This window comes from Equus quagga, chromosome 14, assembly GCF_021613505.1.
Source record: "Equus quagga isolate Etosha38 chromosome 14, UCLA_HA_Equagga_1.0, whole genome shotgun sequence".
NCBI classification, from domain to species: Eukaryota; Metazoa; Chordata; class Mammalia; order Perissodactyla; family Equidae; genus Equus; species Equus quagga.
In genome coordinates, this window is record NC_060280.1 from 92,591,115 (window position 1) to 92,615,258 (window position 24,144).

Sequence of the window (24,144 nt, forward strand, 5' to 3'; positions counted from 1 at the left end):
TCATGGAAATGGACTGAAATCCAGTCTTCTAGCTCTGTGTGCCCAGCTCATGGCAGCTCGTCCCCAGCTCACCTTCCCAAAATCCTGCACATCGAAGAGGTCAAAGGCCTCGAAGAGTTCACTCCTCTTGAGGCCAAACTTCTCGCCGCACGTAGACAAGAAGGTGCGGATGTTCTTAAGGCACAGGAACTGCAGAGAGAGAGAGAAATGACAGTGGAGGAAACATGACACTCTCTTCTGATAAAGATCAAGCTGTACCTGAAGCCAGATCTACCCCTCGATTGTTTTTATTGAGGTACAATTCATATAACATAAAATTAACCATTCACCAATAACAAAATGTGGTATAGGCATACAATGGAATATTACTCAGCCATTAAAAAGGAATGAAATTTTGATTTATGCTACAATATGAATGAAGGAACCTTGAAATCATTATGCTAAATGAAACAAGCCAGACACAGAAAGACAAATACTGTCTGATTCCGCTCATAGGAGGTCCCTGGAGGAGTCACATCCACAGAGACAGGAAGTAGGATGGTGGGACCAGGGGCTGCGGGAGGGGGATGGGGAGTCAGTGTTTAATGGAGACAGAATAACGGGGATGATGAAAAAGTTTTGGATAGAGATAGCGGTAATGGTTACACAACACTGTGAATGATGCCACTGAATCACACACTTCCGAAAACTTAAAATAATAAACATTATCATTTTATTTCTATATTATTCATATATTTTATAAATTTTTATTTATATTTATAAAATACATATTTCCATAATTGTCTTTATATATAATGATAAATATTATATATATTTTGTCACAATAAAAAATTTAACCATTAACCATTTTAAAGTGTATGCTTCACTGGCATTTAATACATCCACAGGGTGGTGCAACCATCACCTCTATCTGGTTCCAAGACATTATTTTCACCCCAAAAGGAAGCCCTGTACCCGTTAAACAGTCATTTTCCATTCCCAACTTTCCTCACTTCTCCCTGGCAACCACTAGTCTGCTTCCCATCTCTATGGATTTACCTATGTCCATCAACTGATATTGAATAAACAAAAAGAAGTATATCCAGACAATGGAATATTATTCAGCCATAAAAAGGGGCGGAGCACAGATCCACAGTACAAAGTGGATGGCCCTCAAAAACAAGATGCTCAGTGAAAGAAGCCAGACACAAAAGGTCATATGTTGCATGATCCATTTGTATGCAACACCCCCGAACGGTTCCATTTCATGAGCCAACACTCCTTCTTTGAATAAACCAGTTTGGGTTGGGTTGCTGTGACTTGCAACCAAAAGATATTAAGTGATGCAGCTGTCAGACACACAGGATGTCACTGTGGCTTTTGGGTATTGAATTCTGATATAAACAAACTCTCACATCCTTGCAGCTGCCCGACATTGGCTCATCCAAATGTCCCAATGGGCTCAGTTCTCTCTAAGGTCCCTCAGGTTCTAAAGCGTTCTAACCAACCTCCAGTCCACCAGCCTCCCACAGCATGCAGAGCTGGCCTCTCCCATGGCTCCCAGCACCCTCAGTGATGTCAGTGTGGACCAAGATTACCAAAGCACATTCATCCAGAGAGCTGGTTGCAATGCATCTTCCAAAAGCCACCTCTTGTATCATTGCATTCACACGAAGTGTCCAGAATAGGCAAATCCACACACTGGAATATTACTCAGTCATAAAAAAGAACAGCGTGGATGAAACTGGAAAACGTGATGCTGAGTGAAAGAAGCCAGTCACAAAAGACCACATATTGAATGATTCCGTTTATAAGAAATGTCTAGAACAGGCAAATCCAAAGAGACAGAAAGTGAATTAGTGGTTGCCAGGGGCTGGGGGAGGAGATAATGGGGTGTGACTGCTAATGAGGACGGGGTTTCTTTTGGGGGTAAAGAAAATGTTCTAGAGTTAGTGATAATGATTGCACAATTTTGTAAATATATTAAAAACCACTAAATCTTACACTTTAAAATGGTGGTAGGGTATATAAATTGTATCTCAATAAAAAATATGCATCTTTCAGGTCCTTGTTCTCACACCTACTCGGTCTGCGAGCACCCAAGTCAGATCCTGTCCCCTCTCTTCCCACAGCCCTCCAAGCCTCCCATCTTCCTCAGGGTAGAAGCCCAAGTCCTCCCTGTGGCCCACCAGGCCCCACACGACCTGCCTCGTCCCCTCCCTGCCCTCCCTCCTCCCTCTCTCCCCCTCGCTCACTCTGCTCCAGTCACTTAGGCCTCCACACTGTTCCTCCAACGTGCCAGGCAGTGTCCTGCCCCAGGGCCTTTGCACTAGCAATTCACTCTTCTTGGAATGCACTTTTCTCTGTGCTACACACTGAGGTGTGTCCCCCAGCCCCAAATGTTGAAGCTCTAACTCCCAGGACCTCAGAATGTGGCTAGAAGGCCTTTAAAGAGGTAATTAAGGTCAAATAAAGTTATTAGGATGGGCCCTAATCCAATGTGACTGGGATCCTTATAAGAAGAGGAGATTAGGATGTGGGCACACACAGGGGGATGACCGTATAAGCACTCAAGGAGAAGACAGCTATCTACAAAGACAAGGAAAGAGGGCTCAGAAGAAACCAAATCTGCTGACACCTTGATTTGGGACTTCCAGCCTCCAGAACTGGCAGAGAATATGTTTCTCTTGTTTAAGCCTCCCGGTCTGTGGAACTTTGCTGTGGCAGCCCAAGAAATCTACTACATGCCAATGTGCACAAGATTCCTTGCTACGTTTTTCAGGTCTTTGCTCAAAGGTTGCTTTGTCAGTGAGGCGTCCTCTGACCACCCTATTTAAAATTGCAACTCCCCCTATTCTGGCATTTTCTGTTCCATCTAACTGTGCATCATTTCTTTTCTTTGTTGTTCATCTTCCCCAAATAAAATGTCAGTTTAGGAGGACAGGGTCATGGCTTTGCTGCTTGGAGGATGTCCACCGTCTACAATAGTATAATAGTCCCTTGATAAATATTTGTTAAATGGATGGATGGCAATGAGGCCTGGACATCTGCATTTTTAACAAGCTCTCCAGGTGATTCCTGTGTACTTGCTAACCCCTATTCTCTGATTCTGCAGTACCAATATTTGCATTTTTTGGCATGCCTCCTACACATGGTTAGGCGCTCAGATTTATTCCATTCTTGTGACTTCAAACACCATGCCACAGCTGCATAACTCCCCACCTGGGAGTTTTAAATGCCCACTTCACCTACAAGGAGGCAGGCTCAGAGAGGGAAAGAAAGCTGCCTAAGATTATGAACAGCGGGAGTAAATCCATGGAAGAGCTGAAATTTAACTCCAGGATGACGTGAATCCAGAGCTGACTTTCTTGACCACCGCTTCATCTCATTGCCTTGCATGAGCACCCAGCATGCACTCAATTCCCAGCATTCTCTCTCTATTTTCTAATTCATATATATATTTTAAAATATGTATACTTGACGTGTACCATTTGATGCCTTGAGGTATATAGTCATAGCGAAATGACTACTACAGGCAAGCTAATTAACAGATGATCTCATCTCCTTGCATAGTCACCATTTTTTGGTGTGTGATGAGTGTACCTGAAATCCACTCTCTTAGCACATTTGCAGTGTTCAGTATAGTATCAAGCCTAGTCATCCTGAGTGTACATGACGTCTCTAGGCTGATTCATGCTACATAACTGCAACTTTGTACCCTTGACCAACATGTCTCTATTCCCCCACCCCCAGCCCCTGGTAACCACCATTCTACTCTCTGCTTCTATGAGCTTGACTCTTTCTCTATATAGATATATATCATGGAATCCTTGCAATCCTTGTAATTACTATTATTATCCTCATTTTACAGCTAAGGAACTAAGGCAGGGACAGCCAGCTGAGATGCAAACTTAGGCAACGTGACTCCAAGCACCTTGCCATAGCTACACATATGAATCAATTCAATACTGTGTTATTGCACCCGTGAATCTCACTCTTCCATCTTCAGATTGTATCTTCTTCTCAATTATTACCACAACCACCATCTACTTAACTCGTTTTATATGGAATACAGACTTCAAATTACCTTTAACACAAATCAATGCATTTAAGAATTTTACATCCTACTATCAAAGGAAAGTAGGATCATTTGCTATAAACAGAAGCCAGTGTGGAATAAATACGATGTAAACAGTGTTCTTAAATTCTAGTTGGATCCCGTGGCCTGCCCAAGGCCTGTTCTCTCTTTGTCAGAAAGAGAGTAGCAACAGTTAGAGACACGTAAAAGAAACAGTAGCGATTTCAACATCCATTCTTGACAAAAGAAAGAAAAAAAAACTCTCAGCAAAGCAGGAATGGAAAGGAACTTCTTTAACTTGATGAAATGCACCTTTGAAAAATCTTAAACCTTTGTTTTAAACAAAAAAGCAAAACATTATAGTTAATAGTAAAATGTTGAAAAGATTCTCTTTGAAATCAGAACTAAGGCAAGGGTGCCCAGTATAACCATTCCTCTTCAACAATGTATCAAAGATCTCAGCCTGCACTGCAAGATAAGAAAAAGAAAGAAAAGGAAAGAAAGAAAGTAAGAAATACAATAGTCATTTGTGCAGATGATATGACTGTCAACGCAGAAGCCCTAAAGAATATACAGACAAATAACCAGAATTAAGAAAATAAGTGAGCAATGTTACTGAATACGAAATCACTATACAAAGCTTACTGCATATCGGTACCACAGCAACAATAAATCAGAAAATGTTATTTTTTTAAAAAAGAGAACATTTGTGAAATCCTAGAATAAGCAAAACTAACCTATGGTGATAGAAATCAGATCAGTGGTTGCTTCTGGAGTGAGGAGGATGGCAGAGATTGACTCAGAAAGGCCACAAGTGATGGAAACGGTTTGCGTCTTGATAAGGTCGTAGGTTGCACAAATGTACCCATTTGCTAGAACTGACTGAATGGTGAACTGAAGAACGGACTATCTCAATCCATGAAAATTGGACTTCGATTTTAAACAGATGTCATTTACTATAGTCTTAAAAATGTAAAACAAACAAGTCTGGTGATGTCTAACAAATCTAACAAAAAGAAGTGTAAATCCTTTATATAGAAAATTACAAAATTTTATTGAAAGACATGAAAAAAGATCTAAATAGAGTGAAATATATACTAATTCTTAGCTAGAAAGACTCAATATTTTAAATTTTTCAACCCTCCACAAAATTGAGCTATAAGATTCGATGCAGTTTCAATTAAAATCTCCAAATGTTTTTTCACTGAAGTTGACACGTGAATCCTAAAATTTGTATGGAAAAGCACAGACTCACAAATCACCAAGACAATCCTATGGAGGAAAAGATCAAGTAGGAGTAACAGTTCTATCAAGTCTCAAGACTTAACATAAATCTATAGTAATTAAAACAATGTAATTATAGTAGTTAGCTTCCAAGATGGCACTCAATGGTCTGTGGATTCCAGTATTCAAGCCCTGTTTCTAATCCTCTCTCACATTGAAACTGTGTGACCAGTAGAGTATGGCAAAAGTAACAACATCTGATTTTTTCAGCGCTAAGTAATAAAAGGCACTGAGCTAACATCTGTGCCACTTTGAATTGCTCACCAGCCACCATGTTGTGAGGCCCCACAATCAGTCCTCTGGAGAGAAACTGAGGTTCCATCTGACTGAGCCACCTAGGAAGTGGGTCCTCCAGCCCCAGTCAAGTCTTCAGATTATTGCAGCCCCAGTTGACATCTAACTGCTACCTCATGAGAAGCCCCAAGTGAGAACAGCCCAGCCGAGCCATTTCAGAATTCTTGAGCCAAATAATTAATGAGCATAGCAAAAGGTTGCTTTACACTATTAAGTTTTAGGATAATTTGTTATTCAGCAATAGATAATTAATATAGGAGTAAAGATAAATAAACCATAATAAAGGGCCCCAAAATGAACCACACATATATGAAAATGTGTTTTATGACTGAGCAGGTATTGTAGATGCATAGTAAAAAGAGGTACTATTTTATAATCATGGGTCGTCCAACTGGTTATCCATAAGTGCAAAAGGAATTTAAGTCAAATTCCTACCTCACATCGTACTCAAAACCAATTCCAGATGGTTTAAAGACTTAAACACCAAAGGCAAGACTTACAGAAAACAGTTTAGGAGAATATCTGTACGACGTCAGAAATGTGAGTGATTCTGAAACAATAAACAAAAAGCCCAAACTGTAAAGGGAAAGATTTGACTACAAGAAAATAAAGTTCTATTCATCGAAAAGCATCATGAAGAGAGTAGGAAAGATCAGCCACAAAGTGAAAATGGGAATTTGCTACATATTTGTATCCAAAATTTATAAAGAACTCCTAATGATTCAACAAGAAAAAGACAAACAATTCAATCAAAAAATTGGCAAGACATGAGCAGGTGTTTCACCGAAGAGGAATTATAAATGCCCAAAACCCATGAAGAGATGGTCAACCTCAGTGGTTGTGAATGTAGTGAAATTAAAAGTCACAAAATAGGGGCTGGCCCAGTGGCGTAGTGGTTGATTTCACACGCTCTGCTTCAGTGGCCTTGGATTTTCAGGTTTGGATCCTGAGCGCAGACCCAGCACCACTCATCAAGCCATGCTGTGGTGACATCCCACATGAAGTAGAGGAGATTGGCACAGATGTTAGCTCAGCGCCAATCTTCCTCACAGGAAAAGAAAAATCACAAAATACTATTTCTCACCCACCAGATATGCAAACCAAAATTTTTTTTGAGGAAGATTAGCCCTGAGCTAACATCTGCTGCAAATCCTCCTCTCTTTGCTGAGGAAGACTGGCCCTGAGCTAACATCCATGCCCATCTTCCTCTACTTTCTATGTGGGACGCCTGCCACAGCATGGCTTGCCAAGCAGTGTGTAGGTCCGCACCCAGGATCTGAACGAGCGAACCTCAGGCCGCTGAAGCAAAACATGTGAACTTAACCACTGCACCACCGGGCCAGACCCCAGATATGCAAAATTTTTAAAGTCCGGCGAACACTAAGTATTGGCAAGGAGGTGGGGGTCCCAGAAACTCTTATACGCTACTTCTTGGAGCGTAAATTGGTTTTAAAACTTTGGAAATCAGCTTGGCTTTATCTACCCTTTGACCCCTAAATCCCTAGGTTTAAACCATAAAGAAACACTTTCATATGCTCCCAGAGATGTGTCCAAGAATGGCCAGAGTAAGAATGCTTGTGAGAACCCTGCTGTAGCCAACTTTCAAGATGGCCCCAGCGATCCCCACCTGCTGGCATTCATGCCCTTACATAATTGCCTCCAGTTGAGTGTGGGAAGGACTGTGACTTGGTTCTAATGAGAATAAGATGGAAACTAGTTCATAAGTCAATGTGTCCTCTTTCTCCCCACCCTGGTGAAGCAGCTCTGTGATGAGGCCCACGTGGCAAGAAACCGAGGTCTCCCACCAACAGCCATGTGAATAAGACACCTTGGAAACTAACCTTCCATCCCAGCTCCTGGTGATGGCAGCCCACACCAACGTCTTGACGGAATCTCATGAGAGACCCTGAGCCAGAACCACCTGGCTAAGCTGTTCCCAGATTCTTAACCCTCAGAAATTGTATGAGATAAAATAAATGTTTCTTTCCTCCTAAATCTTAGAGTAATTTGTTATGCAACAATAGCTAACTACTACAAGCCCTGAACTGGAAACAACTCAAGTCACCATCAAAAGTCGAGTGAATAACTAAATTGTGGTAATTTCACACAGTGAAATACTATATAGCACTACACAAGAATTAACTACAGCCACATACATAGACATGGATAAATTCCAAAAATGTAATGTTGAATAAGAAAGCAACTCTCATGCATATACTATAATTCCATTTTTATCAAGTACAGAAATGGGCAAAATTAAGTGATACAATGTTCATGGATACACACATAGGAAAACTATAAAGAATATAAAAAAAAATTTCCTAAAAGTTCAGGATAGTGGCTACCTCTGGGGAGTCGGGGAAGGGAAGGGTGTGCAATCAAGGAAGGGCACACAGGATTCTTCTAAGGCTCTGTTTCCCAAACTATGGATTGTGACCCATTAGCAGGTCATGGAATCAGCTTATTAGATCCAACTAGAATGGACTAAAATACATTACAATGTTTCTAGTATAGAAAAGGTAGGAATGGATTCAGAAAACTTTCATTTCAGTTGCGTGTGTTCATGTGCTCTTGTGGCAGTGGGCTGGGGCGTGATATAAAAAAAATATATTTCTTACTATGGTTAAGGTGAAAAAAAAAAAAAGAGCTTGAGAAACACGGTTTTAAGGATTCCCAAGGAACGGTAACGTTCTGATTCTTAGCCTGAGCAATGGGTACTTTGTTCATTTTATTATTCTTTGAATGTTTCATATAAGCTTTATAGTGCTTTGTGCATATATGATATATTTCCCATTAGGAAAAATATGTAAGACAATAAAACTAAAATGAGACTGTCTATGATGAAACTAGAAGGACTGAAAAAGAATCAGAGAGAATAACCTTCATCACCATGTGATTTACATTCTTTGTATCCATAGTCTGCCTAAAATCATCTCAGGTGCCACATGTAGTAACTTGTGTCACCCGGTGATTAAAATTACATACATATATTTTTTGTATAATATGTTACAGTTGTCTTAGGGTGTTTTTTTACGTTAAAACTGAGGAGTGTAGAGGCCAGCCCAGTGGCAGAATGGTTGGGTTTGCGTGCTCAGCTTCAACAGCCTGGGGTTCACCGGTTTGGATCCCGGGCACAGACCTATGCACCGCTTGGCACGCCATGCTGTGGCAGGCATCCCACATACAAAGTAGAGGAAGATGTGCATGGATGTTAGCTCAGGGCTGATCGTCCTCAAAAATAAATAAATAACTGAGCAGCATAGTCAAGTTGGGTCTCCACTTTAGTTTGAGTTCCTGGAAGGAGCCTCTGAGAGAAGGATTTGGATACAAATGTAGTTTACCTTCTGGGAGGTGATCCCAAGAAGTACTCACAGGGCAGTGGGGCAGTGGGACAGGGAACAGAAGGGAGCCTATACAGGAGGTGTTAATTAGCACCTGTTGGAGTCAACTGGAGCTCATTATTCTGGGGACCTCTGGAAGATGGGGCAGACATTGCCCAGATTTGTTCCATCTGAGAAATGAGAACTCCGAGACATTTATTTGTCGACTCTCATCCATCACTGATCATGGCAGCCTCCCAGGGTGTTACCTTCCCAGCACTCCCAGCCTGCCATATGCAGGCTGAGCATCTTCCTACAGCCGGAGAACGTTCTCAGTCAGAGAGACTCAGGGGGCCATCCAGGAACCCTCTGGGGTAGCTGACCCCAGAGTGGGCTAAGAACTACAGGAGGCGCATCCAGAGCACCTGCTAGAGTCTTGGACCTTTCTCTTTTGTCTCACTCTCAACCCTCTAAACTTCCAGAGCTTCATATTGTGTTCTCTGCAAGAACGACTGCTACTCACATGCTTGAAGAAATTGAGGTTACAGAAGGAGCCCGAGTAAGGAGCATGGGATCAGGAGGAACTTCCTGGAGGTGTTGGGACAGGAAAGCGAGGCACTGAAGGTGGGAGGAGGTCCAAACACATTTCTCTCATCAGAAAATTCACTCCTGACCAGGGTGACAGTGCCTTTGGTGTGAACATCACTAAACTCCAGAGCTTTCTCTCAAACTTACTATCATCAGCCCCTGGAGTCAAGAGGGAGATCCTGGGGATGGTAAGATAGGGAACAGGTTGGAGAATAAACTCCCAAAGCGCTCCTAATCCAAAAGAACATGGGTAGATCCTCCTGTGTGTGTCTTTGGACAAGTCACCTCCCCTCTCTGAACTTGTTTCCACACGTACGAAATGGTAGCCATCATAACGCCTGCTGTGTCATGTCGTAATTCAATAAAATAATGCATGTAAAGGGCTTGGCATGATGAGCCTTCAATATTTGGAAATGGTCATTATCATCAACATCACCACCATTATCACCATCATCGTACCCACCATTATCACCATCATCACATCACGATTACCACGTCATTATTATTATTATCACCACCATCATCATCTTCAGCAGCAGCAGCATAAACATCATCATCCTCATCATCAATATCACCATCATAATCACCATCACTGCCACCATCATCATCATCATCATCATAATCACCATCATCATCTTAGCTCCAGCTAGAAAAGCCCAAGAATATTCATTGACCCATCAATTTTCAGAACAGGAAAAGACCTCCGATATGAACCTGTCTCTAATACTCATCACCCAGAGAGAGGGAGAAACCCAGAGAAGAAGGAGATACTCAAGGTCACAAAGCAAAGTGGGTATCTCCTGCCACCTTCCAGGCCTTAGTTCTATTCCTGCTGCCCACCTGTTGCAGAGGCCAGTCATGGTCCACCAAAATTCACGTTTTCTCTTTTGTAATATGGAATTGCTGCTGGAAAGTGGCTGCCTAACCAAGGACTACATTTCCCATCCTCCCTTGCAAGTGAGTGTGGTCATGTGACTAGTTCTGGCCAATGGAATGTGAGCATTTGCCATGTGCAGCAATTTCAGGGCAATGTATTCAACAAACGAGGTTGCCTTCTCCACCTTCCTTCTCCCTGTTGTTTGCAGCTGGATGGAAATGATGCTGAGACTCTTAGGGATGGCAAAATCACAAATGAAAGCAGCCTGGGTCTCTGAATCACCCCGTGGGGAAAAAACTCCCACCTGGTACCAGGAGAAACATTGGACTCTTATGTGAAGGAGAAATAAATTTTTACCGTGTTAAGTCATTGAAATGGCTTATTTGTTACAGAAGTTAGTGTTATCCTAATACAGTATCTTTAAGGTCCAGAGCCCACTGTGGTCTATCTTATCCTCAGATGTCCTATGACTGCCCACTCTAATTCCTCTTGCCAAATGTCCCACTAATTATACACAAGAAGATGAACAAAGGACTGGCATCAGGTCCTAAAGTTCCTCTCACATCTGCCTGGTGAACTCCTATTCATCCTTCAAAGCCCCTCTCCACTATTTCTTCCTCCAGGAAGCCTCTCCCAACTTCTTTGCCCAAGCAGGGTCCTCACCCCCACTACCTGACCTTGGGCTCTCTTAGTACAATGTCCCTCCCCACCCCAGGCCTGACCACAAGGCCTGAGACCAGTTCCGTCCCCTTTACCAGATGAAGGCAGGGCCCAGGGTTGAGTCACCTCTGGAGCCTGGACACACGGTGGCATGCAGGAGTTCCCAATAAACGTTTACTGAATAAACAAACGGACAACACAAGAGTAACGAGAAGAGAGTCTGGACCTCTTTTCCAGCCCGGGGTCAGGTTTTCAGAACAACAGCTAGAAACACCCCTTTTCATTACCATCAACTTCTTCATTTACAGCTGGGGAAACAGGTTCATTCACTCATCAGTGGGCGCCTCAAACTCAACAGGTGCGAGGCTGACATCACTGCCACTTCAAACTCGCTCCTCCTCCAGCCTCTCCACCACCACCAGGGACTCAGCTTAGGAACACAGGATGCTTCTCAGCACTCCACATCCTTTGTAATCAAGTTAGAGTAAGTTTGTGGAGTATTTTCTACAAGCCAGGAAGGCATCTAAGTGTTTTCCAAGTATCGATTATTTAATTCACTTCCAATCAGTCAATAGGTCCTTCAGATTCTACATCCGAAATATCTGGCAAATTCAGGCTCCTCTCACCATCTTCGGTTAAATCCTAGAGCATCCACCATCATTTCTCACCTTTGTGACTGTAACAGCCTCCTCAGTGGTCTCCCTGATTCGTGTATTGTCCCTCCCAGCCCACCTCCACACAGCAAATCTGACCATGTCACTCTCCCCTTGAAACCTTGCCAAGATTCCCCAACGCCCTGAAGATAAAGTCCAACCTCATCATGGCCTGCAAGAGTTGGCCCCTGTGGACTTCTCCAATAACTTTTTTCCCTCACTCTTCATCTCCTACCTCTGGTCCAGCGGTGGTAGAAATAGTTGCCAAGCCCTAATGCAACATATGTTAACTTTCCCTTGCCTGCAAACCTTGTACACATTGTTCCCTCTGCCTCAATGCCCCTTGCGATCAATTACAAATACTTTTCAGCTCCTACCATCTAGAAAAGGAATCTGTTTCCCCATCTTTTGCGTCCAGGCTGGTCTTATGACTTGCAACAGCCAATAGAATACTGCGGAAGTAACATTGAGTAACTTCGGAGCTTAGGCGCCCAGAGGCATTGCAACCTCTGCCCTTGCTTTCTTGGAACACTGTTGCCAAATTAAAGGGCTCAGGTTAACCTGCTGGAGGATGAGAGAAGAGACAATCAGGTTGATGGAGGCGGGAGGGAGGCAAGAAAACACGTGGTCAGCCCCCTTTGGCATCCATGGCATCTCCATCAATCCAGTCCAGGGGCTCTAGTCCGCTCTTCCTTCCTTCCTTCCTTCCTTCTTTTCTTTTTTATAGTAGACTTTATTTTTTACAGCAGTTTTAGGTTCACAACAACATTGAGCAAAAGGTACAGAGATTTCCCATATACCCCCTGCCCACACACAGGCACAGCCTCCCCCGTTATCAACATCCTTCACCAGAGTGGTACCTTTGTCACAATCAACGAACCTACATGAACACATCGTTATCACCCAGAATCCATAGTTGACATTAGGGGTCACTTTTGATGTTGTACATTCTATGGGTTTGAACAAATCTATAATGACGTGTATCCACCACAATAGTGCCACGCAGAGTGTCACTGCCCTAAAAATCCTCTGTGTTCCACCTATTTATCTCCCACCCCCACCCCTGGCAACCACTGATCTTTTCACTGTCTCTATAGTTCTGTATTTTCCAAAATGTCATAGAGTTGGAATCATACAGTATGTAGTCTTTTCAGATCAGCTTCTTTCACTTAGCAATATGTATTTAAGGTTCCTCTATGTCTTTTCATGGGCTGACAGCTCATTTCTTTTTAGCGCTGAATAATATTCCCTTGTCTGGATGTCCCACAGTCTATTTCTCCATTAATCTACCAAAGGACACCTTGGTTACTTCCAAGTTGGGGAAATTATGAGTAAAGCTGCTATAAACATCCATGTGCTGGTTTCCGTCTTAAGACATAAGTTTTCAACCCCTTTGTGTAAATATATTTTAATCGTTACATTTCAAGCCGGCATACAATATTCTCTAATTTCATTTCTGTCTTTCCCTCCTCACTAGCACTCCCATCCAGAAATGGGTTTGCATTGTTCCTGTCCAGGTCCTCATTCTTTTACCACACACACATATACCCACGAACAACATATAGCGTTGTTCTGTACTGTTCCATGCCTCCTTCTTTTCTGTCCCACATCTTGCCTTCCCTCCCTCCCTACAGCCTCGTTTCCCAAAGTCGTCCCTGGAGAGTCACTTGGTGCATTAACACTGCCCGTGTGAGCCAGCCCCTCACAGAGCTTGTTAAGAGAAGGCACCATTTATGGAGAATTTAGCCTTTTGCAAACTTTATACTAAGAGTTTGACATGCACAGTTTTTTTCTTTTTAAAGATTGCCACCTGAGTAACATCTGTTTTCAATCTTCATTTTTTTTTTCTTTCTCCCCAAAGCCCCCAGAACATAGTTGTATATTCTAGTCGTAGGTCCTTCCAGTTTTACTATGTGGGGCGCCACCTTAGCATGGCTTGATGAGTGGTGCTAGGTCTGCGCCCAGGATCTGAACCTGTAAAACCCCAGGCCGCTGAAGCGGAGTGCACAAACTTAACCGTGAGGCCACAGGGCCGACCCCCACAGGCACAGTTTTGTTTCCTTCTCTCAACAGAGTCACTACCAAGATCTAGAAGGTAGGCTCTAATAACGTGTGTCTTTACAGTTATTCAGACCAAAATGCTGGAGTCATCTTGACTCTTCTATTTCTCTCTCACTCCACTTCCAGTCCATCAGCAAATCCTATTGGTTCCACCTTCTGAATATACTCAGAATCCCAACCCTTCTCTCCACCAACCTGGATCTCTCCAAGCCACCATGATCACTCACCTGGATTATTACAATGGCCTCCTCACTGGACTCCCTGTTTCTGCCCCTGGACCTCTGTAATTTATTTTCAACACAGCAGCCGGCGTAATATTGTCAAAACCCTCTCAAGACTCCTGTCCCACCCAGACACAAACCCAAGGCCTCCCGTTAGGCCACAAGACCCTGCATGACCTGACCTGCCCCCTCCCTGTGCTCCCCTCCTCCCTCTATCCCCTTTGCTCACTCTGTTCCAGCCACATGGCCCTCCTTGCCATTCCTAAAACATGTCAGGCGCCATCCAGCTCCAGGACCTTAGCATGGGCTGTTCCCTTCTGCTTAGAATGCCCATCCCCTAATTAACCTGGTGCCTCCCTTCTTTGTCTCTTTCAGGCCTTTGACAAAATGTCACTTCTCAGTGAGACATTCCCAGCCACCCTATTTAAAAGTGCAACACGCATATGTTTCACTTACTTATTTCATTACTGTCTGCCTGTACTCTGCCTCTCACCCTCCCTAACACACTAGAACATCGACTCCACAAGGGCAGGACTCTCTGTGCATTTTGTTCACAGCTGTGGCCTCAGCACCTAGTAAAATGCTTGGTCCCGAGTAAGTGCTCAGTAAAAGTTGATGAATGAATGAATGAATCCCCATCTGACAGATGGGACAACTGAGGCTCAGAGAGGTGATACCACCTGCCCGAGGCCATGCAGGTAGGGATGGGGAGCCAGATACCAGCTCTCTGAGCCCAGAGGCCATGCCCCTAACCACTGCAACACCCTACCTCTTTGCATCACACCAGGCTGCCTTCTGGAACCACATAGGAGGTAACATAATGGGGTGTTGGCCACGTGACGAGAACCACATGTACCACTCTGCAGCCTTTTGCAGGGTCGTGGGCTGACTTCAGACAGGGCTTACAGATCCCCGGGGGCAATAGAACAGATGGCACCATCTGGCCGGAGGGAGGAAGTACTCTGCTGACCTCAGGGAGATCAGCTGAGCCTTGAGACTGCTTCCCCCCAGTCATGTGACCCCTGAAAGGGGGAAAGAGCATATGACTCATCAGCCCTCCAGGCTGGGGTGGGGCCAGCTGAAAAACGGGGCTCCCTCAGACAGCAGACGTGATTGAGGTCAGACCACCAGAAGGACTTCCCGGTAACCAGAAGGACTTCCCGGTAACCCGAAGTGTGAGAGAAGGTGTCAAAGGCCAGGAGGCCCTTTACACATAGGTGGGTGGGGGGCGGGGGCATGTGAGAACATGTTCTCCCTGTTGGGGGGCAGACCCCTCAGCTCCCCTCCTCCTTCCACCAGAATATCAGAGTTGGGCTGGCATCTTGCCCATATGCAAATCAGCACCCAGACACTTCCCCTTCACCTTGGATCCCCTGTCAGCACAGCCCCTGCCCAAGACACGAAAGAACCGGAAAGGATCTAATTTGCCACCTTCCTTCAGGGAACCAGTGTGTAGGGACAGAGGCCCCTTTTGGTGGCTGGGGACAGGGAACAGGAGACCGAGACCCAGAGCTGAGCACAAATGCAGCAGTCAACTCCCCCACCCCCACCCCAGCCCCAGGGAGCTGGCCGGAAACAGGAAATGCCTGTTACCAGGGCTTGCTCAGGGAGACTGAGCTGGGGGGCCCTCTGCATTCAGCCCTGCAGCCCCTTAATCTTGGGGCTCCAAAACTTCATCCTGCAGACCAGAGAGGGTGAGTGTGCTGTGTGCCCTTTAGAAGCCTGGAAGCAGAGGTGCAGAGCACAAACTCCTCTTCCTGGCCTTCAAAGTCCTCCCCACACCACCCTGTCTCTCTTCTCCCCCATCAACTCCTACCCCAGCACACGTTCAACATCTCAGTGCTGGTCGAGGGGGTCAAACAGACATGGTTCGACTCCCAGCCCAGCTGCTGCAAGCTGAGGAAACTTGGATGGGTTGTTGCACCTTCTGGTTACTTGGTTTCTCATCTTCACATCGAGAATGGAAATACTAACCAAACCTCCACTCTAGTACCTGGTCCCACCAGGCAGGGTCATATATTCATTCAACAAGCACGCATTGAGTGCCTACTGTGTGCCAAGCCCTGGGACTTGGCGGAGGCCAAGACAGACAAAAGCCTGTCCCCACAGTGCTTGTAAAGTCTAGTGGGGGGACCGGCCCCGTGGCCGAGTGGTTAAGTTAACACGCTCCTCTTCGGTGGCCCAGGGTTTTGCCGGTTTGGATCCTGGGCACAGACATGGCACTGCTTATCAGCCCATGCTGAGGCGGCATCCCACATACCACAAGTAGAAGGATCCACAACTAAAATATGCAACTATGTACTGGGGGGATTTGGGGAGAAAAAGCAGAAAACCAAAAAAGATTGGCAACAGTTGTTAGCTCAGGTGCCAGTCTTTAAAAATAAAATAAAATAAAGTCTAGAGGGGAGACAGACACTGAGCAGAGAGTGACGGGAATAACTGATGGATTGCAACTGTGATGAGCGAGTGTGCAGAAAAGCACAGAAAGCTGTGGGGTCTGGCAAAGTGGGAGGCACATCCGATAAAGCCAAGGACCAAGAGATGGCGAAACGAAAAGGAAAAGTGTTCCAGGCAACCCTTGCATGCTGCTGAAGGGGATGTCAAATGGCACGACTACTTTGGAAAAACGGCTTGGTGGTTTCTTAAAAAGTTAAGCATGCGCCTACCCTATGACCTATTCCACCTCCAGGCATTTACCCAAGAGAAATGAAAGAAAACGTTCATATAGAGACTTGCACATGAACGTTCCCAGCAGCTTTATCTGTGGTAGCCAAAACGTGGAAACAACCCAAATGTCCATCAACAGGAGAACGGAGGAGCAAACTGCGGTACTTCCGTCTGATGGAATACACTCCGTGATGATAAGGAATGAAGGACTGAGACATGAGACAGTATGATGAATCGCAAAAGAATCATGCTGCATGAAGGAAGCAGACTAAAAAAGGACATAGTGTATGATCTTATTTATATAAAACTGTAGAAGATGCAAACTAATCTATAGGTACCAGAAGCAGATCGTGGTTCCCCAGGGATGGGAGGCTGGGGACAGAGAGGGTCAGGGAGGAAGGATTACGAAAGAGTAGGAGGAGATTTTGGGGGGCGCTGGATACATTCACTCTCTTGCTTGTGGGGCTGGTTTCACAGGTCACGTGTATCAAAATTTACCAAATCATGTATTCGAACATGTCATTTATTGTATGTTAATATAACTGTTTTTTTTTTAAGATTGGCACCTGTGCTAACATCTGTTGTCAACCTTTTTTGTTTTTCTCTTTTTCTCCCCAAAACTCCCCAGTACATAGTTGTATATTTTTAGTTGTGGGTCCTTCTAGTTGTGGCATGTGGGATGCCACCTCAGCGTGGCTTGATGAGTGGTGCTGTGTCCACACCAGGGATCTGAACTGGTGAAACCCCAGGCCGCCAAAGTGGAGCGTGCGAACTTAACCACTCAGCCACGGGGCTCGCCCCTAATAAAACTGTTCTTTTAAAAAGCCTGTGGGTGGTCAGCTACCTGCTGTGTCTTTCCCCTAAACCAGGAGATTTAGCAGAGCTTTCAGGGGATAGGAGGGTGGGAAAGAAGGAAATCAATATAAGCTACCACTGGTCAATAATGCAAAATGTACTCTCTTGTCACATTTTTGTTCCTACCCTTGATAAAACATACTAAATGAGAGACAAATATGTGTTCTTTCTGTCTGAATAAATCTTACTTAAGAGTGGGGGTGGGGAGGGGGGTGCTCCCGGCAGAGGGAACAGGATGCAAGGGGGCTCTGACCATTCAACCACCCCCCTTCATTGATTTGGCAAGTATTTGTTAAGGACCTACTACACTCCAGGTACTGGTCCAAGTGCTGGGGTTACAGCTGTGAGCAAGAGATACACATGTCTGCCCTCATGAGGCTGACATTCTGGCAAAAGGAGACAAGCAATAAACATCTTACATGAATAGGAATATAATTGTTAGAAGGTGGTAAATATTAAGGGAGGAAAAGATGCCAGAAGGAGGTGCCATTTTAAATAAGGAGGTCCTGGAAGTCTTGTTGAGAGAGTGACATTTGAGGAAAGGCTTGAAGGAAGGACTGATCTAGGTGGGTGTCTGGAGGAAAAGAATCCCGGGCAGAGCTGACTGCCAGTGCAAAGGCCCTGAGGCTGGACCCTGCCTGGGGCCTTGGAGGAAGAAGTTGGAGGCCAGCTGGCTGGAGAAGAGTGAGAAAGGGGGCTGTGGGAGGGAGTAAAACAAAGGTGGTATCAGATGCCGATTTGCCAAAACTGGAGCTGCGGAATCAAAATGGGCAAGTGATTGTCACCCAAGCACCCCACCATCTTGCCACATCTCCCAGAGTCCTTGAAAGGGAAGCACAAATGACTGATGCCTTTTGAAGCATTTTGCCCAACTCCTCCTGGTCCCACGTTCAATCAGACAGAAGGTAAAAGCCCCACACCTCCTGGGGTGCTCAGATGCTGCACCCAGGGGTCATCCTTGGATCCCCCAGGCAGAAAGGAACAAGACAGACACCCCACGGTGGAGTTCTGGAAGCTCTGTCCATTGAGGAACCACGAAGGGGCTGTGGGTGTTCTCGCTGGGCTAGAGCTGATGTGGGGGAAGCCCAGGACATAATCGTGGTAGGCAGATCTCTGACGAGTAGTCTGGAGGAAGAATGATTAGCTGTGTGCTGGTGGCCCGTGATAGGGAGAGTCCTAAGACAGCAGATCTGGGCTTTACTGAAGAGTAACCTTAACTCCAAAACCAACAGGTCCATTTGAGCTGAGGAGGACCCTGCCACCGGAAATAAAGTCGCTGCGTATTGTCAATTCTCAGACAAGTAGCAGTAACAGCAGCTCCCGTTAACTGAGATAATTTAACACACTGAGCTCCAAGAGACAGTCACCTGCTCGAGGTCTTACAGGGTCCTTACCCTCTTTGCTCACAGAGCCACTCCCTGCTCTTCCTTTGCTTTCCTCTGTATGAAAGAAAACTACATTTCCCAGGCTCCTTTGCACCCTGGTTTCCGGGTAGTTTCAGCCAATGGGAAGCCCAGGCAGGAGACCAGGGGGCGGGAGAAAGAAAGAAATCCCGGTATTTCTCCCGCTCTTGCCCTGCTTCTCCAGCAGCAAATACATCTCCTCTGAGGTCTCAGCTTTCTGAAGACAGTTCTTGCTCGAGGTTCCAGCTCTCACTGAATGGCCATGGGCCCTGGGCCCCAGCCACACCACCTCCTTCTACTGTTTCTCCAGCCTAGAGGCTACTCTCTGGGTTACCTTACTATCCCCATCTATCTTCTCAGCAACCCCATCACCCATTAGCCAATTCCCTGAATTAAATTCTCTCTATTTGAAAGACTTGACATGATTTCTGCTGGTTGAATTCCAACAGGGAGAACTGGAAATTTGAATCCACGACTATCTCCATAATCACTTGAAAGACTCATATGTCCCCCAAAAGAGGCAATATTTTCATAGTGTTTATGGCCACAGATTTTGGGTCCTGGCCTTGGGTTCAAATCCCAGGATAGCCTCTTAGTCACTTGGGCAACTTACTTAAACTTTGCACATTTCCATTTCCTCATCTGTGAAATTAGGATAACATATAATAGTTTGTACTTTCCAAAGACGGCTACAAAAATATCACCCATCCCGCGTGCTCTTCTGCAGTGTGACTTGTCACACCCCCATCAACAGGTGGAGGCTGTGGGCCGGCCCAGTGGTATAGTGGTTAAGTTTGCACGCTCAGCTTTGGCAGCCCAGGGTTTGTGGGTTCGGATCCCAGGTGCAGCCCTAGCACCTCTCGCCAAGCCACACTGTGGCAGCATCCCACATACAAAGTAGAGGAAGACTGGCACAGATGTTTGCTCAGCGACAATGTTCCTCAAGCAAAAGGAGGAAGATTGGCAACAGATGTTAGCTCAGGGCCAGTCTTCCTCACAAAAAAAAAGAAGAAGAAAAAGAAGTGGAGTCTAATTCCTCTCCCCTTGAATCTAGGCTGGTCTCAGTGACTTGATTGTCACTAAGAATGCAGCAAAGTGACACCATGTGATTTCCAAGTAGGTCAGAAGAAACCCTGCAGCTTCTGCCTTGGTCTCTTAAGGAATACTTGCTCTCTCTCCTTACTCCTTCTCAAAATCCAGTCACCATGTTATAAGGAAGCCAAAGCCACATGGAGAGGCCACATTCCAGGTGCTCCAGTCAACAGCCCTAGCCCAGGCACCCGACATGCAGATGAAGAATCCTCCAGATGATTCCAGCCCCCAGACACTCAAGGTTTCTCATCACGGAGCTGACAAACCACCATCTCCACGCCCCGTCTGAATTCCTGACCCAGAGAAGCTGCGAGAATTATAAAATAGTTTCTGTCTTACGTCACCAAGTTTGGGGTGGTTTGTCTCACAGTAATAGATAACCGAAACCTAAAGGTACCTGTTCCATGGGTTTGTTGTGAAAATCAGATGAGTTAATAAGACTAAGAATAACACTTACACATAGTGAGTGCTCCGTAAATGAGACCTGTCTCTGTTATTGTTATTTCTCATACTTTCTATTTCTATCCACTTCATTAAAACTGTTCTTTTCAAAGCACCAATACTTCCATGTGGATACAGTTTCCTCTTTTGGGCTCTTGCTACATAATCCTCTGGTTTTCCTCATATGTCACTGAATTCTTCTTCTCTTCTTCTTCTTCTTCTTCCTCTTTTTTGGTGAGGAAGATTGGCCCTGAGCTGACATCTGTGCCATTCTTCCTCTATTTTATGTGGGACGTTGCCACAGCATGGCTTGACGAGTGGTGCTAGGTCTGCACCCAGGATCCAAACCTGCAAATCCCGGGCCGCCGAAGTGGAACATGCAAACTTAACAACTATGCCACCAGGCCAGCCCCTGAACTCTCCTCCTCTGACTTCTTTGCTGATTCCACCTCTCCCTATCCTCCCAATGCTGCTACATCCTGGTGCTCAATTCTTACACCCCCTTTCTTCTCTTTCTCTCCTGCCTCTCCAAATGATCTCATCTCCTCCTATGGATTTTTTACCAATCGTAACAGGTACTGCCTGCAGCTTTACAACTTTACAACTGTTAACTCACTTAGTTCTTATAACAGTCCCGTAGAGTAGGCATTATCTTTACCCCTATTTGAAAGATGGGGAAACTGAGTCACAGAGAGGTTAGGAACTCATCCAAGATTCCACAGTCAGGATTGGAACCCAGACCCTCAGGTAGCTGGAATCCATGCCCCTCAAATGGGGTTTCTCAGCCTCAGCACTGTTGATATTTTGGGGGATGTCTTGGGCATTATAGGTCTCTACCCACTAGATGCCAATAGCACACCTCTCTCTTCAGTAGTGACAACCAAAAATGCCTCCAGGCATTGCCAAATGACGCCTAGGAGGACAGAGTTGCTCCCCCCACCCGTGGTTGAGAACCACCGCGCTAACCACTATGCTGTACTGCCTTCCATGTCCAGTGTGACGGGGCCCAATCAGAACTCCCCAAAACCTGTTCCTCCTCCAGCATTCATGTCTTAGTAAATGATACCCCCACTCACGCAGGTCTCTAAGTTATAAACTTAGACATCATCTTGCCTCCTTTCATTCCCCCCAACCTCCCGCCATTCAATTTGTCAGCAAGTCTGATCAGCTCAACTACCAAAATCTGAGCTTGATCTTCTATTCCTGACTCCTAGTCCAGGTCACTGTCACTTCTCGCTGGGACAACTTCATCAACCTCCCCCTCCTCCCAGATCCCCTTGCTGCCACCCCTATTGCCCCTACAGTCCGTTCCCCACAGAGCAGCCGGAAGAACCTCTTAAAACACTGATCAGCTTAAACCCTCGAAGGATTTCTCATCACATTTAAATTCCACACATCCTCACAGCCGCTCTAGTGAAGTGCCTTCCTCCAAAAACTCATTCCTCACCACTCTCCCTTCATTCACTCACCCTCCACCAGCAGATCCTTCATTCAGATCCTCCCAGCCACAGGGCCTTTGCATGGTCTTCACCCTCCCTGCTCCATTCTTCCCAGAGCCAGCTCTTCATCCTTCAGCTCTTGGCTTTCCTTGACCACCCTCCAGAAAGCATGCCCATTGTTCACTGCTCCATCTTGAGGCCTGGTTTATTTTGTCTGCAGCATTTATTACAACCTCTTATTGATTTGCCTGTTTATTGTCTGTAGTGGGTTGAATAGTGGCCCCCCAAAAAGATAGGACCACATCAGATCCTTGTAACCTGTGAAACAAAAAGGACTTTGCAAGATATAATTAAGGATCTTGAGATGAAGAGATCATTCCGGATTATCCAAGTGGACCCTAAATCCAATGATAAACGTCCTTATATACACAGACAGACAGACACGGAGGGGATGGCCATGAGAAGATGGAGGTAGAGGCTGGAGTGATGCAGCCACCAGCTAAAGAATGGCCGGAGTCACCAGAAGTGGGAAGAGGCAGAGAACAGATTCTGCCCTGGCACCTCCAGATGGAGCACAGTCCTGCCAATACCTTGATGTCAGATCTCTGACCTCTGAACCGTGAGACAACATATTTCTGTTGTTTTCAGCCGCCCAGTTTATGGCACTTTGTTGCATCAGCCACAGAAAACAAATACACTGCCCTTTTCCCCCACAAGACCATGAACTCGGGGGAGCAGAGGGTCTATCTGTTGTGTTCTTTCCCCTAACGCCGACAATCAGCAGATCACCTGTTGCTGATGATGAAATAAATGAGTTCAAACTCAAAGACGTTCTCAATATCTTCTTTGCTGTCCCCAGCCAGTAGCTGTTCATTTCTCTTTGAATCTCCCCTGAGATAGGAAGCTCTCTCCCTCCAAAACAGGAGCTCTCTCATTCAGGGGTGATTCTGTTCTCCAGGGGTCATTTGGAAACATCTGGAGACATTTTACTGTCACTGCTCCAGGGAAGAGGATGCTACTGGCATCGAGAGGGTGGAGGTCAGGGATGCTGCCAAACATCCTACAATGCACAGGGCATCCCTCAGGACAGAGGATGATGGGGCTCCAAATGTCAACAGTGCTGATGGTGAGCACTCTGGACCAAATTTAGTACTTGATGCCAACATAAACATCAATTGCCTCTTGACATCTTCTGCCCTTTCTTCTGCTAACAGTCTCAGTTTCCCCTATGAAACTGCCCCTCCCCTGATTTCAGTCTAGCTCCTCTGAGCGGAGTCAATTCCACCTCCAACTCCAGGAATGGGCGAGAGAACTCAGCCTGGCCAATCAGAGTGTCTTATTCTCCCCGCCTCAGTGATTGGCTCAGGAATGGGCGTGAGAACTCAGCCTGGCCAATCAGAGCGTCTTATTCTCCCCGCCTCAGTGATTGGTTCAGGAACGGGTGTGAGAACTCAGCCTGGCCAATCAGAGCGTTTTATTCTCCCCGCCTCAGTGATTGGTTCAGGAATGGGCGTGAGAAGTCAGCCTGGCCAATCAGAGCGTCTTATTCTCCCCGCCTCAGTGATTGGTTCAGGAATGGGTGTGAGAACTCAGCCTGGCCAATCAGAGCGTCTTATTCTCCCCACCTCAGTGATTGGTTCAGGAATGGGCGCGAGAACTCAGCCTGGCCAATCAGAGCATCTTATTCTCCCTGCCTCAGTAATTGGTTCAGGAATGGGCGTGAGAACTCAGCCTGGCCAATCAGGGCATCTTATTCTCCCCGCCTCAGTAATTGGTCCAGGAATGGAGTTGAGAACTCCTTCTGGCCAGTTAGAGCATCCTATTCTCTCAGCCACAGCAATTGGTTCAGCAGTTGGTGGTCTCCAAAGAAATCATGTCCAGTGAAAGATAGATTTTGGCTTATGTGGTCATTTTCCATGGGAGGCAAAATTGTGGGAATATAAATTTAGAATATCTGGGCATCCCTGTCTATCTTCATGAGGGTAAAGAACAACTGAGGATAGAGGAAAACATCTAAAAGGAAGCAGATTTAAGAGACGGAGGGCGGAGGAGGGGAGGGGATTTCCTGAGATATGTCTGTGCCTCCGGATCCAGCTGGACCTGAAGGCATTTTCTCCTAAGCTTTTCAGTTATGTGAACTAATAAATATTTTTGACTAAGCCAGTTTCGGTTGGGTTTTCTGTTCGCCAGATGTAAGACTCTCGGTTGAAACTTCTGCAGACTAAGCTCAGA

The 24,144-nt window shown here is 45.5% G+C and overlaps 1 protein-coding gene across 2 annotated transcripts in view; it reads right to left on the reverse strand.

Annotated features, from left to right (window-relative positions):
* The window catches only part of VAV1 (vav guanine nucleotide exchange factor 1), a 56,332-nt gene that overhangs the window by 25,229 nt on the left and 6,959 nt on the right, over window positions 1–24,144 (reverse strand). For both annotated transcript variants that reach the window (XM_046638590.1, XM_046638589.1), the window contains exon 2: window positions 73–189. In XM_046638590.1, coding sequence (XP_046494546.1) covers window positions 73–189 — 117 coding nt within the window. The remainder of the gene's footprint in view (window positions 1–72; window positions 190–24,144) is intronic.